This window comes from Anabrus simplex, chromosome 6 (assembly GCF_040414725.1).
Source record: "Anabrus simplex isolate iqAnaSimp1 chromosome 6, ASM4041472v1, whole genome shotgun sequence".
Lineage (NCBI taxonomy): Eukaryota > Metazoa > Arthropoda > Insecta > Orthoptera > Tettigoniidae > Anabrus > Anabrus simplex.
In genome coordinates this window covers 129,181,081-129,197,643 of record NC_090270.1, presented here as the reverse complement: position 1 = coordinate 129,197,643, position 16,563 = coordinate 129,181,081, and the positions used below count along the sequence as shown (strand labels likewise).

The following is a 16,563-nucleotide window of genomic DNA, read 5'->3' as shown; positions in this document are numbered from 1 at the left end:
TTTACCCTCCAGGGTTGGCTTTTCCCTCGGACTCAGCGAGGGATCCCAACTCTACCGCCTCAAGGGCAGAGTCCTGGAGCTTCAGACTCTGGGTCGGGGGAGGATGACCAGTGCCTCGCCCAGGCGGCCTCACGTGCTGTGCTGAACAGGGGCCTCGGTGGGGGATGGGAAGAGTGGACGGGATAGACAAGGAAGTGGAAGGAAGCGGCCGTGGCCTTAAGCTAGGTACCATCCCGGCATTTGCCTGGAGAAGTAGTGGGAAACCACAGAAAACCACTTCCAGGATGGCTGAGGTGGGAATCGAACCCACCCCTACTCAGTTGACCCCTCGAGGCTGAATGGACCCCGTTCCAGCCCTCGTACCACTTTTAAAATTTCGTGGCAGAGCCGGGAATCGAACCCGAGCCTCCGGGGTGGCAGCTAATCACACTAATCACTACACCACAGAGGCGGACAAGAAAAATACAAACAAATCAAAATATTTTCAAAGAAGGGCGTTCCGTCCTAAATGACACATTTTTAATACACTCTTCTCTAAACGTTTTCCGTGTGTGAGCAGGAGGATCAACAGCCGGTTCTCCTTTTCCAAGTCACAGTATTCTGTCACTTTCGCTTTTATTTTTGTACCTTCGCTATGCACGGTTGTACGAGTATTTTCCGAGTAGGCCTAGTTCTGAACTCATGCGCTGCATCAGTCGTACTGCATGTCTAATTCACTAAATCAGTTTTAAAGAACCAACGAAAACAAGCCATTATAACCAGAATACAACGCTCTAGCATGGCAATACTGAAAACTTTGTATTAGAACCGCAAGATCGTGGCAGTCAAAGCGCATTCCACATTTCAATTTTGCTAGCTCCACGAAGTTTGACTAAAGTTTCCGGGTGGGTGTTAGGGACGGAGCGATCAAGAGAATACGTGCGTGTAATTGGTGGAATCCACAATCATTTATCTTGTCTCTGATTACAGCGTGTGCAGCAACTTTAACCTCAATTTACAGGTTAATGAGACTTAATGTTATCTCCATTTATATCATACGTATGAGTGAATGTAAGTCCCCCTAATGTTTTGTAGGTGAACTGGCCAAGTTGAGTACATTTTTTTAAATTTCGGAATCACTCCTTATTTTTCAACATAATTATCGAAGTTATTGAAGCATTTGACATAGCGTAGAACGAGTTTCCCGTTCCAGTCGCCGTCGTGTTGACTACAGGAGGTCCGGATATCGTGAAGCGAAAGGAGGGAAAAAATTATTTAAAATTTAATATTTAGGATCGGTTAATTGTTACTTCGTACAACGGTCAAGGGGTGAGGATGATAGAAATCAGTGATGTTCTTTGCTTCCTTAGTTTATTTTATTCTACGTGACTGTGGTAGCCAGCCCCGTGGCCTAGGGGTAGTGAGTCTGCCTCTAGGTCCTGGGTTCCATTCCCGGCCAGATCATGGATTTTTCACTTGGGTCTGAGCTTAACCTTGGATCTGAGGACTACCTCTAGGTCCACTCTAAGTACGAACAATTGTGAATCTATTTGACATTGAAATAGCGGCCCGGTCAAGAAAACCTAGAATATTTTAATTATTTGAATTATAAAACGTTTCATGTATCTTGTCCATTTGACATTTCGTCCCAGGTTTTACGAAAGTTGTTCAATTTCACGTCTTTGAAAAGCAGGAGAACATTAATTTCATTATAAATATTGATGAAATGGAAAATGGAAAAATTGACTGCCAGGGATTACTTAGTTTCATCCTTTTTCATGTACCACAAGTAAAATCACGGCAGGCTATTTCACATCCTGAGATCTGGAAGAGTTCATAATTCGAATTCACCGTTAGTTAAAATATCGGCTTATAATACAATTGGTGCTGAAGTTGATATATTCGCTGGCTCTACCTTGTTCAGTAAGCAAATAGGGGCCGATGGTCCACTGTAGATGTTAGGCCCCTTTAAACAGCAAGCATCATCATCATCATCATCATCATCAATAAGCAAATGAAAGGAAATTTTACTCAATCTTAAAAATTAGTCAACTCCTTTTTGCTGGAATGCTGGGTTTGGTGTTGTTGTTGTTGTTGTTGTTGTCGTTCTTTTTCTAATTTGTTTGGTAATTTTCCCTATGGCTAATCCATAGCCTATATTATTATGTTTACTGATTGAAGTTTTAATTTCCAATTGTGTTCTTATTATTATTATTATTATTATTATTATTATTATTATTATTATTATTATTGTTCCGAGGTATCTGTGGAACAGCAGAGGTGAAAGAAGGTGCGGGCTAGAATGGGTCTAACTACAAGGGCACAAGATGAATTTAAAATTTCAATAAAGGCTATATTTTCAAAATTATCAAAACTTAACAAGATTTAACAAAGCTTTAGATTTCAACAAATAACAGCAAGTCAACCAATAACCAACAATATGGTGCAAGACCAGGAAGGTCAAAATTTAGAGGCAATTAAACATATTTTCACTAGGTGAAATAACAAAGAAAATCAGGTACAATAATACTTTTACCAGCGAAAACACAAGTTAAGTGTCTTTACAAATCCTGGGCTTCGAGCCCCTATACGTCAATCCTTCAGCTCTCAGCTCCCAATCACAAATTACCAAAGGGCAGAAAACCCCTTCATTACCGGGAGCGTTAGCTCCAAAGACACATATTGGGCCTCCTAGAGGCACATCTATCACATCAGAAAGAGCTAACCTACTCTCAATTCCTCACGCCTGTTAAAGGCAACAACAAACATTCCTCAAAACTGCCTCTCAAGACACAATTATAAGGACGCGGGGGTATCTAGTACCCAACCTACGAGGCCTGAATAGCAAATTAAAGGTTAATTAAATGGCCCAAACACAAAGATGAATGGAGGCGAGTACTTGCACTCCTACACTAAAGTTTGTTAAAACCTATGTGGCGCTAGGCCGATAATACAGGGGCTAATCCCAATCTATGGAGGTGGCTAGACTGCAAAATAAATTTAACACATTAAGAAGGAAGAGAAAAACGGTTACGAAAACGTAGTCACCTCAAGTCGAAATGAAGGGGAGCTCGAGAGGGTAAAGCACTCTCTATCCCCAGATTACAATTCCAGTTAAGTGGAGTATTTACAAAGATTGAAAAGGCTTACATATTTAAAGATATAGGTTACATATTAAAGGTTTCGAACCTTCCCCGGGAGTTAAACTGCTGAGCTAGCAAGAAATAAAGATGTTAAGAGGCCATTACCTTGATGAAGAGCTGCTGCCTGAAGAACGAGGCGCTTCCCGCCCCCTGCTACATATTCACACACTGAGCAAGATGTTATAAGAGTGGCCCGGATACAAGAAAATCAGCAGTTTTTATACCCTCGCGGAAAATTCGAGACCTTTCCTGAATGATTAGGACCCGCCCACAAAAGTTTTATTGGCTAACAGCAAAAACTCATACACAAGGCGATGAAGAAACACCTTATTGGTGGAAAATTAATTACAGAAATTCCTAATTGGCTACATCCAAAACAGGTGGAAAGAAAGGATTAATATTGCCAACCCATAAATGACAGAAAAATTTTTAGTAAAGACAAAACTTATGAATACAAAATTTCTTCATGAAAGTTCATTCCTTTACACCAGAGTGCATAATCATAGTTTTTTGGTAGAGACCTCTGTTAGAGAATGTCCACACTTCTTGATCAACGAAAAACAAAAGCAAATCAAAAACACACAATGACATCTTCTGACAAACAGTAGAGTTAGTTCAGTTGTTAAAGTTCCGGGTTTCTCCAGTAGGGAGATATTTTAAGGCGGAAAATTCAAATGTGCGGCGTAGAGATGTACCAACCGATACAATTATTATTGCCTTTGCTGGCAAGATGTAGCGTTTACAGTGCGCTGTGTCTTCTGGTATGGGCTAGAATAAAATTGTTACTTTCATTGACCTGTCTCAGTCTCTTCCTTGGCTTTGACAATATGAAAGTGGCTGAGGTATGAGTAATGTTAGTAATGCCATTCCTTATGCAGCCAGTCCCTGCTATGAATGGTGTGAAAATGTCACTCATAGGGTCGGTTGGTGCAGGCATTTCAGTGGGCTTGGCAGACTGATGTGCAATAGCAACTTATGGCTCGGTGAGGAAAGCAACGGGAAACTACCTCACTTCTCATTTCCCTAGTACGCCTCTTCAGTGACACCTAGGCCATCTATGACAGCTAATGGTGAACCTGTTGAGGATCCAACCAGCCTTCGGGCTGAATACCCAACATACATATTATTATTATTATTATTATTATTATTATTATTATTATTATTATTATTATTATTATTATTATTATTATTATAGTCAGCCTCTGTGGTGTAGTAGTTAGCGTGATTAGCTGCCACCCCCGGAGGCCCGGGTTCAATTCCCGGCTTTGCCACGAAATTTGAAAAGTGGTACGAGGGCTGGAACGGGGTCCACTCAGCCTCGGGAGGTCAACTGAGTAGGGGTGGGTTCGATTCCCACCTCAGCCATCCTGGAAGTGGTTTTCCGTGGTTTCCCAGTTCTTCTCCAGGCAAATGCCGGGATGGTACCTAACTTAAGGCCACGGCCGCTCCCTTCCCTCCTTCTTGTCTATCCCTTCCAATCTTCCCATCCCCCGCAAAACCACTGTTCAGCATAGCAGGTGAGGCCGCCTGGGCGAGGTACTGGTCATCCTCGCTAGTTGTATCCCCCGACCCGGAGTCTGAAGCTCCAGGACACTGCCCTTGAGGCGGTAGAGGTGGGATCTCTCGCTGTGTCCGAGGTAAAAGCCGACCCTGGAGGGTAAACAGATGATGATGATGATGATGATGATGATGATGATGATGATGATGATGATGATGATGATGATGATTTTCTTTTTGCTATTTGCTTTACGTCGCACTGACACAGATAGGTCTTATGGCGACGATGGGATAGGGAAGCCTTGGAATTGGAAGGAAGCGGCCGTGGCCTTAATTATGGTACAGCCCCGGCATTTGGCTGGTGTGAAAATGGGAAACCACGGAAAACCATCTTCAAGGCTGCCGACAGTGGGACTCGAACCCACTATCTCCCGATTACTGGATACTGGCCGCACTTAAGCGAATGCAGCTATCGAGCTCGGTATTATTATTATTCGTTTCCTTCTTCTTCTTCTTTTTCTGATTGTTGTTGTTTTTAGTAATTTTTTATACATTTAGAGTTTAAATTTGATAGGCCTATGTAAAGAACGGACATACCTGTTTTAGTAAATCAAAAAATACCAGGCCTAATTTTCGTGGACGATGTCCTGCTGATGACGTTAACGGGCGGAGGCATGAAAAAGAGCATGAATGCTATGACAGAGTTTGCTAAAAAGTGGTCACTAAAATTAACATTTCCAAGACGAAAGTTCTGATCTGTAAGAAAGGCTGTAAGCGAGCGAAGAATGAACAATGGACGATAGATGGATGTCAAGTGGAGGTCACAAATAGATTAGAGTACCTGGGAGTATATATAGCAAACTAGCTGATGTACCCGTGCTTCGCTACGGGATTCTCAGAAAGGCTGACTTTGTGGTTTTCCTAACCTGAAATAACATAGGTCATTAAAAAAACGTAAGTATGAATGTAGCGATTAAAAGCAATGCTATCATATAAAATACTCGATCAAATGGAAAGCCGCACGTTTTATCACTTTTAACGAACAGTGCTGCGATTAGTTTGCGGTGTCAATCTAATAGTTCAAAGTTCCAGAGCTGGGATGACCAGGCCGCAGATTGCCATGAACACTCATCTGCCATTATTCCGCTAAATATGCACACTGTTCATTCCAATCAGTGCCTCAGAGTAGGGATTGAATAGCCCGAATGCTATGATGATCCAGTGTGTTACGTACCAGTAGTATCAGAAAATTTATAACCCAGGGGAATGGCATGCTAAAGAAGAAAGTTATCTAACTCCCCAGCTACTTCCCATCGATATTCAGACAGGCTGTTACACTCTGTACGACTGGGCGAGTTGACCGTGTGGTTAGCGGTGCGCAGCTGTGAGCTTGCATCTGAGAGATAGTGGATTCGAACCTCATTGTCGGCAGCGCTGAAGATGGTATTCCGTGGCTTCCCACTTTCACACCAGTCAAATGCTGGGCCTGTACCTTAATTAAGACCTAATGCATCCCTAGCCCTTTCCCATCCCATCGTCGCCATAAAACCAATCTACGTCGGTGCAACGTAAATCAAATAAAAAGTACTCTGTACGCAGCAGTAATCTTATCTACCGGAGATGAGGGGCAACAGAAGACACAAAGCACATCACGACAAACAATGGTCAATGTAATGTTATTGTTGATCAATGTTATGAGCTTTCTATATTGTAGGCCTTCACAGTTAGTTTTCTTTCGACTCTGAGATTTGTAAAATATTTTATACCATAAACTGTAGTTTCTTATTCTCCGACTTTACATAGCGATTTTCATTAAATACTGTTTACCCATTTTCTCGTTACTCGGCGCTGATATGGACTTAGCAACAAAAATCCAAATTCATGAATATCTTTGTGATCATAGCCAGTACGGTAACAATGTATAAGACATGAATAATAGGAAATTTAATACTATGTAACCTTAGTTACGTAGCATTCATCGATGACACCTCTAATAAGAAATATTTGAGAATGACATTTTAGGCCTTCCCCTAAACTACCATTTCACTCAGCATGAATAAAGTAATTTACAGCCTAGACTATAGCGACTTATTTCCTGACTTTGCATACCGATTTTCATCAAGATAGGACTACTAATAACAACAATATTTGAGAATTAAATTTTAGGCCTTCCCCTAAAGTACCATTTCACTCAACGTGAGTAAAATGATTTATAGCCTACATTGTAGAGGCTCATCCCCCGACTTCACATACCGATTTTCATTAGACCACTAATAACATAAATAGTGAGAATTCAATTTTAGACCTTCCCCTAAACTACCGTTTCACTCAGCGTGAGCAAAATGATTTATAGCCTAGATTGTAGAGGCTCATTCCCCGACTTCACATACCGATTTTCATTAAATTCTCTTCAACCGTTTTCTCGTGATGCGTGTACATACAGACAGACTGACAGACAGACAGACAGACAGACAGACAGACGACAGACAGACAGACAGACAGACAGACAGACAGACAGACATTACGGAAAAGTAAAAAGTGCATTTTCTTGTTACTATGGACATGACCGATACAGAAATACCATTATTTTCAAATTCTGAGCAATGTACAGACAAAACTCTTATTTTATATATATAGATAACGGGAAGTGGGTCCATAAAATAAAACAAGCAAAATGGAAGGGTCTTGCAGCATTAACAGTAATTAGAATTCTTGAAAATAAATTCTCAAATAAAGAAGGGACATAATTTGGCTTAGGCGTGTAAACATTCACATTATCAAAACTGCTACTGCTTCTTCTTCTTCTATTCTTCTTCTACTTCTATATCTGTTTACCCTCCAGGGTCGGTTTTTCCCACGAACTCAGCGAAGGATCCCACCTCTACCGCCTCAAGGGCAGTGTCCTGGAGCTTCAGACTCCGGGTCGGGGGATACAACTAGCGAGGGTGACCAGTACATCGCCCAGGCGGCCTCACCTCTTATGCTGAACAGGGGCTTTGCGGGGGATGGGAAGATTGGAAGGGATAGACAAGAAGGAGGGAAGGAAGCGGCCGTGGCCTTAAGTTAGGTACCATACCGGCATTTGCCTGGAGGAGAAGTGGGAAACCACGGAAAACCACTTCCAGGATGGCTGAGGTGGGAATCGAACCCACCTCTACTCAGTTGACCTACCGAGGCTGAGTGGACGCCGTTCCAGCCCTCGTACCACTTTTCAAATTTCGAGGCAGAGCCGGGAATCGAACCCGGGCCTCCGGGGGTGGCAGCTAATCACACCAACCACTACATCACAGAGGCGGACCACATTATCAAACAAATGAATAAATTACGACCTAGACGATTCTTTGCACTGATCACGTGCAACCTCGTAATCTGCTAGCCATTGGGCCGAGCGGCTGTCGTTTGGTGATCCAAGGCCTATTCGAGCTTTAGCACATTCCGTAGGGGGAGAGGTAGGGTGGGGTGTTTGACTATGATATAGTGTACTTGTTTCCAATGTTTACAGTTTTACTCTTGTAGGAGTTGTATTGAAAAAGACATACCGAGCTCGATAGCTGCAGTCGCTTAAGTTCGGCCAGTATCCAGTAATCGGGAGATAGTGGGTTCGAGCCCCACTGTCGGCAGCCCTGAAGATGGTTTTCCGTGGTTTTCCATTTTCACACCAGGCAAATGCTGGGGCTGTGCCTTAAATAAGGCCATGGCCACTTCCTTCCCACTTCTAGACCTTTCCTGTCCCATCGTCGCCATAAGACCTATCTGTGTCGGTGCGTCGTAAAGCAACTTGCAAAAAAACTAAAAAAGTGAAATGTGTTTGAAAATTAGTGTCATCGTAGTCTTCAAAGTATGTAGCTCGTTCTTTTTATGCACCTACGAGGTTTTAATGCATAAACTTGGCTATGTTCCTCGTCGCTCTCATTTTCTCCATCAGTTAAACATTCCAGCCGTCTACGAGCTGCCATCTTGAAAAGCTATTATATCAGATTTCCTGTTTTACCGGCCAACCTTCCTCCGGTAAAATTTTAAACCGAGATAATACACGTTATCCGAGATAATGTCCGACTAGTTGGCTGAGTGGTCAGCGTACTGGCCTTCGGTTCAGAGGGTCCCGGGTTCGATTCTCGGCCGGGTTGGAGATTTTAAGCTTCATTGGTTGATTCCATTGGCTCGGGTGCTGGGTGTTTGTGCTGTCCCCAACATCCCTGCAACTCACAGAAGAATTGCAGGACAACATTCCGGCACTTTGGCGTCTCCGAAAATCGTAAAACTAGTGAGACGTAATATTATGCAGACTGAGATGAATGTGTATAAGAAGCTTGTTCCAGCCCATATCAGAAGACATAATTCACTCTTCTTCTTCTTCTTCTTCTTCTTCTTCTTCTTCTTCTTCCTCCTCCTCCTCGCTGTTCCCACAGTATTTAGTAGTTCTATGGGGTGTTGTTTTGTGTGAATAGGCGGAATTGAGCGTTACGACAAACACAAACACCCAGTCCCCGAAACAGAAGAATGAATGAGAAGCGATTAAGATACCCGGACCGGTCGGGAATCGAACCAGGAACCCTCTGAACCGGAGGCCTCAGCGCTGACAATTTAGCCAAGAAGTCGGACCATTCACTCTAATCACTGTTTATACCAGAGACTGGGCTAAAGAAAGAAGAGGCTTGGTAACACCGTAAACAGCGACACGGAGATTGAAATGCATGCCCACAAGCAATGAGTACGGTACTGCAATGACATTTCTTACAGAAAATACAAGTAGGACAGTGATAGCCAAATAGCATTGCCGCGGACTTCACACCAAGGCGGCTGTGGTTCTAATCCCGTCAGTACATGTGAGATTTGAAATAAAAGTCACGTGGTTCGGATTTCACGAAACATTCGAGATTCCATGATATATCTTTTGATACTCCTCATTCCATTTCCACCCGCTGCATGCTATATTTTAGGAACACGTGTTATAAGCGAGTTGTAAATTGATAGTTTTGTTCTGTTCTGTTTCAGGGATGTTGTTGGAGGAGGTTGGAGTTGATCTCCGCGCTTTGGAGGACAGGTGAGCTAGTATGTTGTGATTCCCGAGATGCCATCCTCTCCCTTTGTTATTGATTGTTAATTACCGCTGTAATTAGAATGTGATGAGAGATGCCACTGTTTATTGATGTTGGCCACTGCTGGCCAGGTGTTGGGTACATAAAGTAAATTCACAAGAAGAGCGTACCAACCGCGAAATCGCCAGTTTCCCTCATATTTTATAATAGCTAATTTATAACAAGTGTTTTACGCACGTGACGTGATGATCATTGTCCAAGGAGCCGAATTATTATTAAAATCACACAGTTGTATCAGTGCACAGTCTATTATTAAATAATTTTTAATTACTGATGAAAGACCTTAGTGTCAGAAAACCATTTTTGAACCAAAAAAATGTATGCTGATACGACTGTTTAATTTTAATAATAATAATAATAATAATAATAATAATAATAATAATAAAGCCCGCCTCTGTGGTGTAGTGGTTATTGTGATTAGCTGCCAGCCGTGGAGGCCCGGGTTCGCTTCCCGGCTCTGCCACGAAATTTGAAAAGTGGTACGAGGGCTGGAATGGGTCCACTCAGCCTCAGGAGGCGTGTACGATTCCTTCCTCAGCCATCCTCGAAGTGGTTTTCCGTGGTTTCTCACTTCTCCTCCAGGCAAATACCGGGATGGTGCCTAACTTAAGACCACGGCCGTTTCGTTCCCTCTTCCATGTCTATCCCTTCCAATCTTCCCATCCCCAAAAAGGCCCCTGTTCAGCTTAGCAGGTGAGGCCGCCTCGCCGAGGTACTGGTCCTCCTTCCCAGTTTCATCCCCCCGACCCAAAGTCTCACGCTCCAGGACACTGTCCTTGAGGCGGTAGAGGGGGGGATCCCTCGCTGCGTTCTTGGGAAACCTAACCCTCGAGGGTAAACGGATTAAGACAGAAATAATAATAATAATAATAATAATAATAATAATAATAATAATAATAATCATAATTGTACCGGGGTATTTGTGGAACGCAGAGAGGTGAAAGAAGTGTGGGCTTGAATGGGTCAAACTACAATATCAAGAATTGAATTAAAACTTTAACAAAAGTTATATTTCTTTAGAATTTCAAAACTTAACAAATAACAACATGACAGGTACAATTAGCAATCTTGAAACAAGACTTGGAAAAATCCAAGATTCAGAACTTTTAACAATTTTGGGCTTCAAGCCCCTAGTTTTACACTTTCTGAGTTACTACAAAATTTCAATTAAAATGAGGAACAATTTAGTCAAGGGCAGAAATCTCCTAATTCAAGAGCGCTTCCTCCCTAAATTACAATATTTAGCCTTCCAGAGGCACTCGTTACTGTTACAAAACTTTGAACTGAGCTTGCCTGCTCTCGATTTGTTACAGCCCGCTCAAGGCAACATTGCAATAAAAATATTACAATCTCTGGCCTCACAAGGCACGATTTACAAATGGGAATAGCTTTATACATGGGTATCTAGTACCCAACCTACAGGGCCTTTGCGAAAAAGAACGGGTTAAATAAACGGCCCGAACACAAACTGAATGGAGGCGTACACTGCATTCACAGATAATGAAAAATTAAAACCTACAGGGCTCTCGGCCGATGAAACTGGGGCTATTCCCAAACTACTGAGGCGGTTCTTATGGAAATAACTTTAATACATTACCGAAACGAAATGTTGTGAAAACGTAGTCACCTCAAACCAAGATGAAGGGGAGCTCGAGAGGGTAACTCACTCTCTGTCCCCATTTACAGTTAAAACCAAATGAAATTTTTATATTAGCCGAAAGAAGACTTACATTTTAGAAAAGTTTGTTACATAATTAAAGATTCGGACCTTCCCCTCGGATTAATTGGCGGAAACAGCTAGAAAGATAGAATTTATGTGGCCATTACCTTGTAGATGTTCTGCTGGCCAAAGAAGGAGGCGCTCCGCCTCCTGCTTTAACACACACACTTGGAAAGACCTCGAACAATTGACAAGGTACCCAGAAAAGCCGGAGTTTATATACCCTCAGGGAAGGTTCCAGAGAAATCAGGATCAATCCGGACACAACCTCTCAATTTTTATTGGCAAGTTCAAATTGAACAAAAAATGCGGGATTGTTTGGAAATTAATTACAAAAATTTATGATTGGCCAGATTCAAAACTGGCCAACTCAAAAACAAATGAACATAATTCAGTTATGGAAAACCTAGAAATGCGAAACTTCTTTAAGTTACAAGTTCTTCCACCTTATACCAGAGTGCATGATCATGGTTTTTCTTTTTTTTTTGGTAGTGACATCTGTGGAAAAATGTCCAAACTTCTTTATGTATAGCAAAACAAAACAAGGAGAAATTCAATCAGTTTAGGAAACTTCACAATAACATAATTACTTAATATTTCAGTAGCGACATCTTCTGATTAAAGTTCTAAGTTCATGTAGTATCAGTTCACCTTTTGATTGATAGAGGAGTTTATTAAGGCGCTTATTTTGAATGAGCGGAGTAGAGGTGTACCTCCCGGTACAGTAATAATAATAATAATAATAATAATAATAATAATAATAATAATAATAATAATAATAATAATAATAATAATAATAATAACTGTTTTAACACAATGAACATTATATTTTATGATGATAATAACTCACTGTGCCGAAGGCGAAATCGACCACTCGTCTAGAGCGTAAATAAACAAGCTGCAGGATTGCAAGATTTTTAGGCAGGCGGATTATAATAGTTACTTCAGTAAAGATAAATTAATATAATTTTTTGGTCAGATGTTGTTACAATGGTTACATTTCTAATGGAAACTCTTTGCTATAGATTTGGTTGAAGTAGATGTTGGTGTTCGGTGCTTTTATTATTGAACACATTGCTCAAACATTAAGTATTAACCACTCAAGCGGAGTATTTAAATCCACAGGCCTACGATTTAAAAGCTTTTGTAGCCCTTCACACAGCACATTATGAAATAATATGGATAATATTCATACTCTTAAACTAGTAGTAATAGAATCTTAAAATGTTGTAGACTGCATGCCTAATGAAAGCTTCCTTTGACGGCATAATATGTGCAGAAAAAACAACATTCTTGTTTTGTTACTGATATTGGAGAAGGTTGTCTGAATAAATCGAGGTGCCAGAATATTGTCCCGCAGGAGTCCTTTGTTCTAAAACCAGACGGGTGTCCTTCAAGATTAAATGTATGCTTCACGTGACTGACAGGAAGAAAATATGTTGCTTTATCATGTTTCTCCAGTCCCGTTCCCTTGCGAGTTCTGTGCAAAATACATGGACCAATTATGAATGCAGTTTGTTCGCGCCAGTACTTATAGGCCGTAACTAACCGACCGCACCTGTGAAGTTCTCGCTAAACGCTATAATTGGTCTTCGGTATTGACTGCATTCATCTTGTAGCTAGAGATTCTATTGAAAAATGAGCTAATATGAAAATTCTGAAATAGAAAAAATGGCATTGTGAATATTTATATTAAATGAAAAGGTAAAGAGTATTTTGAATATTTCCAATTTTAAGCAAGAGTGAGGAAATGCATAACTTTTACGCACTAGTTCCCAAACGTAGATAATTTAGAAATTAAAGTCGGCAGGTGTCGAAAAGTCACTATTATAGTTCAGCTGTTTAAAGAAGCTATTCTAAAGATGGTTCATTTCTAGGATGGAGAAATTGGTAAGTGCACAATTATTAGCATCTCGAACAGGAGCTTCGGTGGAGTTTCGTTTGTAACAGTAACGATATTTATGTTGTTAATAAAACTGAAAGTTTAGATTCTTTTAAAGTCCTCGTTATTTTTCTGGAATGTCACTGTTGTAACTGAAGAAGTGAATGTTATCCGCGTTTTAGTGCTGGATCAAAACGGGTGATGCAACATTTACTATCGTAACTGAGGACGTGACTGGTAAGGGCGGGCTAGTGACATACGAAATCACTGTTATAACAGATGACGCAACTGTTACTATTGTCATAGAAGTCACGACTGTTATCGACCTTCAAGTGACAATGGAAATCACTGTTGTAACAGCTGTTAACGTATTACGATTCAAGCAATGTTAATATTTCAGACGTTTTATGGAATACAAATAGTATTTTTCGTATGTTACAGGTAATTTGTTAGTTTATTTCTTTCCCGCTGTGTTTTATCTAGAGGTATTTTTGTTTCCTAGACCAATTTCACGATCTCTGCTTTGTCAAGTGTAGAAAGGTACTGGTCACATTTACGAGAAATGTTTTCGAGATAAAGCCTCCGTGGCTCAGGCGGGAGCACGCTGGCCTCTCACCGCTGAGTTGCGTGGTTCAAATCCTTGTCACTTCATGTCAGATTTGTGCTAGACAAAATGGAAGTGGGACAGGCTTCTCTCCGGGTACTGTCATCTTTCATTCCAGCAGCACTCTCCAATATCATATCATTTCATCTGTCAGTCATTAATCATTGCATTTCTGACCCAGTCAAATGACTGGAAACAGGCTGTGAATTTACCCGTAAAACAGCTATCCTCTACTAACTACTACTGCTACTATACTCCGTACGGCCTTACTTCTAAATTGAAGTTTCGCAAAACAAATGAGCATCGCCTTTCCTCTGTTGCCAGCGCGCTACGCCCGCGAGAACAGCTGATGCAATACGACCGCGGTAAAACGCCCTTGTACCGTACTGAGAAAAACTAATTAATATGGATTGAAAACAAATTCACAATAACTACACTTACTAACAACATCTGACACTAAAAGAGAATATATTATTAAGAATAAAAGAGAATGAGGACACAACACATCACTTACCGGTAATGGCTGGCACAGGTAGGATGTTACGGCCTACAAAGCATATACGCTGAGCGAGATAGGTTATCCTCATGGTGAATGTAAATATTAGAGTTGGCAACTAGGTTTCGAGATCATACTCTGGCGATATCAATCGATATGAATGACAGCTTGTGATTGGTTGGATGTCTATGCTTCAGCGCATAACCACCAGACAGAGCCAAAATCTGCCAAAACGTCAATTTAGAAGTAGAGCCGTACGAAGTATACGTATTATGCATGCTGCCCTCTACGCCCATTGAAGTCCTATCTGTAGAGAAAAATACTATGAATAAGTTAGAGGTAGTGGAGATCAGAATCCTTTGACAGACGTGCGATGTCATCAGAAAGGATCGCCTCCGTAATTACTACGTACGAGGAACACTGGAAACTGGCAATGTCGGTGAAAAAATTCAAGAAGTAAGATTAGGGTGGTTTGATCATGTGATGCGGAAATATGACGGCTCGGTGGAGTAAAAGATAATGCGAATGCATGTTGAAGGAAAGAGGAAGTGTGGGCGCCCAACGGAAAGGTGAATAGATCTGGCGGGAGAATATCTGATGGAAAAGAACTTAAATATTGAAGTAGACCGTGAAGGAGGACGACGAAAGAGGCTCGACCTAGTGGAATGCAGAAAATGCACCGGAAGAAACAGAAGAACTATAACTGGGATCCTTATCGTTAATATGTTGGCGTGTTAATTGTTTTGTAAGAAATTTTACACTTATCGCTCATTTAATACAGCAACACCATAACTCAAAAATTCACAGTTCTAGCACTTCAGGCAAGAAATTCGATGTTTGAAACATCCTAGGGTTATGAGCTACGTATGTTAGGTAAATAAAATATAGTAAAAGTATAAGAATATATTCGTTATTTTTTGCTAAAAATTGCAATCATTGTTTTAATCATCTTGGTCGATTAGATTAGCAGTTTGCCTATTTTTACCACTACGAGCTCTAATGTGTGTCAATACAGAGTTTCACCTAACTACATTCGGTGTGAAAATTTTTCAGAAAATCAAGAAACACCTGAGGGTATTGAACCTAGGAATACATTACAGAAATAATTATGTAAGTAAGTTAATTTGGCTAGGATTTGAATAAAGAAGAAGACTAGTAAAGAATTAAGCGAGTTTAGGGTGTTTTTCCGGAACTGTATTTAGGCTGATTTTGGATATTTTTTTTTTAGTTTGATAGAGCTATCCAAGACTCGTAATTTGAAATCTTTCCGGGACTTTTAGCCCTTCAACTTTCGGCACAGTTGAGGAAATTGCTTAATTTTAAGTTTTTCGCTAAGAAACGTTTCCAGCATTAAAACATCCTGTTTTGAGTTATGTATGCCAGTTAAAAGTGCGTGCAAGGACCAATGCAGTGGTACATATAACTCAAAGCAGGATGTTTTAATGTTATGTCGTTCTTGTATCAAATGAACGATATTATTGCGCACTAACAAAATAACTTACAGAATTATTTCCTTCATTCAGACTTTCATTTTATATCTAGTAACATCTAAATGGGGGGTGGATTTTGAAACTGGACACGAAACAAAACAACATGCGTATACAGTTAGAGGAACATACGAAAATCCATGTCTAGGAAATCAGAGGGCAAGACTACAGAAAGAATTATATTTGAGGACATTAATTTTATTTCATACAAGCATTCTTGTGAAGGTAAACATGATTATATAGAAACGGATTGATTGATTGATTGATTGATTGATTGATTGATTGATTGATTGATTGATTGATTGATTGATTGATTGATTGATTGATTGATTGATTGATTGATTGATTGATTGATTGATTGATTCTCCTGCTCTCTTCTCAGAGGGAGTGAGGTAACACGAATTATTCCGTATCCCATGGACTTCTTTCACCAAGATCACTGCTGCCCAGTTTATAAGCCTTCTATTCCTTCCAACATCTCTTCATGAATGCACTGTGTTGCATCTCGCGTTCTGTGGACCACTTCCTACCGATTTAGTTTTCTCCACGAATTTCTGTTTGGTTAGTATTGTACTTAAGACTCCGCGATCTTCTATGATGTCTTCCGTAATATTCATTTCTTGGAGATCCGCCTTAGTTCTTCTGACAGTTTGTTT

At 40.7% G+C, this 16,563-nt stretch overlaps 1 protein-coding gene across 4 annotated transcripts in view; it reads left to right on the top strand.

Annotated features, from left to right (window-relative positions):
* Positions 1-16,563, top strand: part of Pde9 (phosphodiesterase 9) — a 1,237,973-nt gene that overhangs the window by 1,143,579 nt on the left and 77,831 nt on the right. For all 4 annotated transcript variants that reach the window (XM_068228340.1, XM_068228339.1, XM_067149920.2 and 1 more), the window contains one exon: positions 9,615-9,663. In XM_068228340.1, the coding sequence (XP_068084441.1) occupies positions 9,615-9,663 (49 nt within the window). The remainder of the gene's footprint in view (positions 1-9,614; positions 9,664-16,563) is intronic.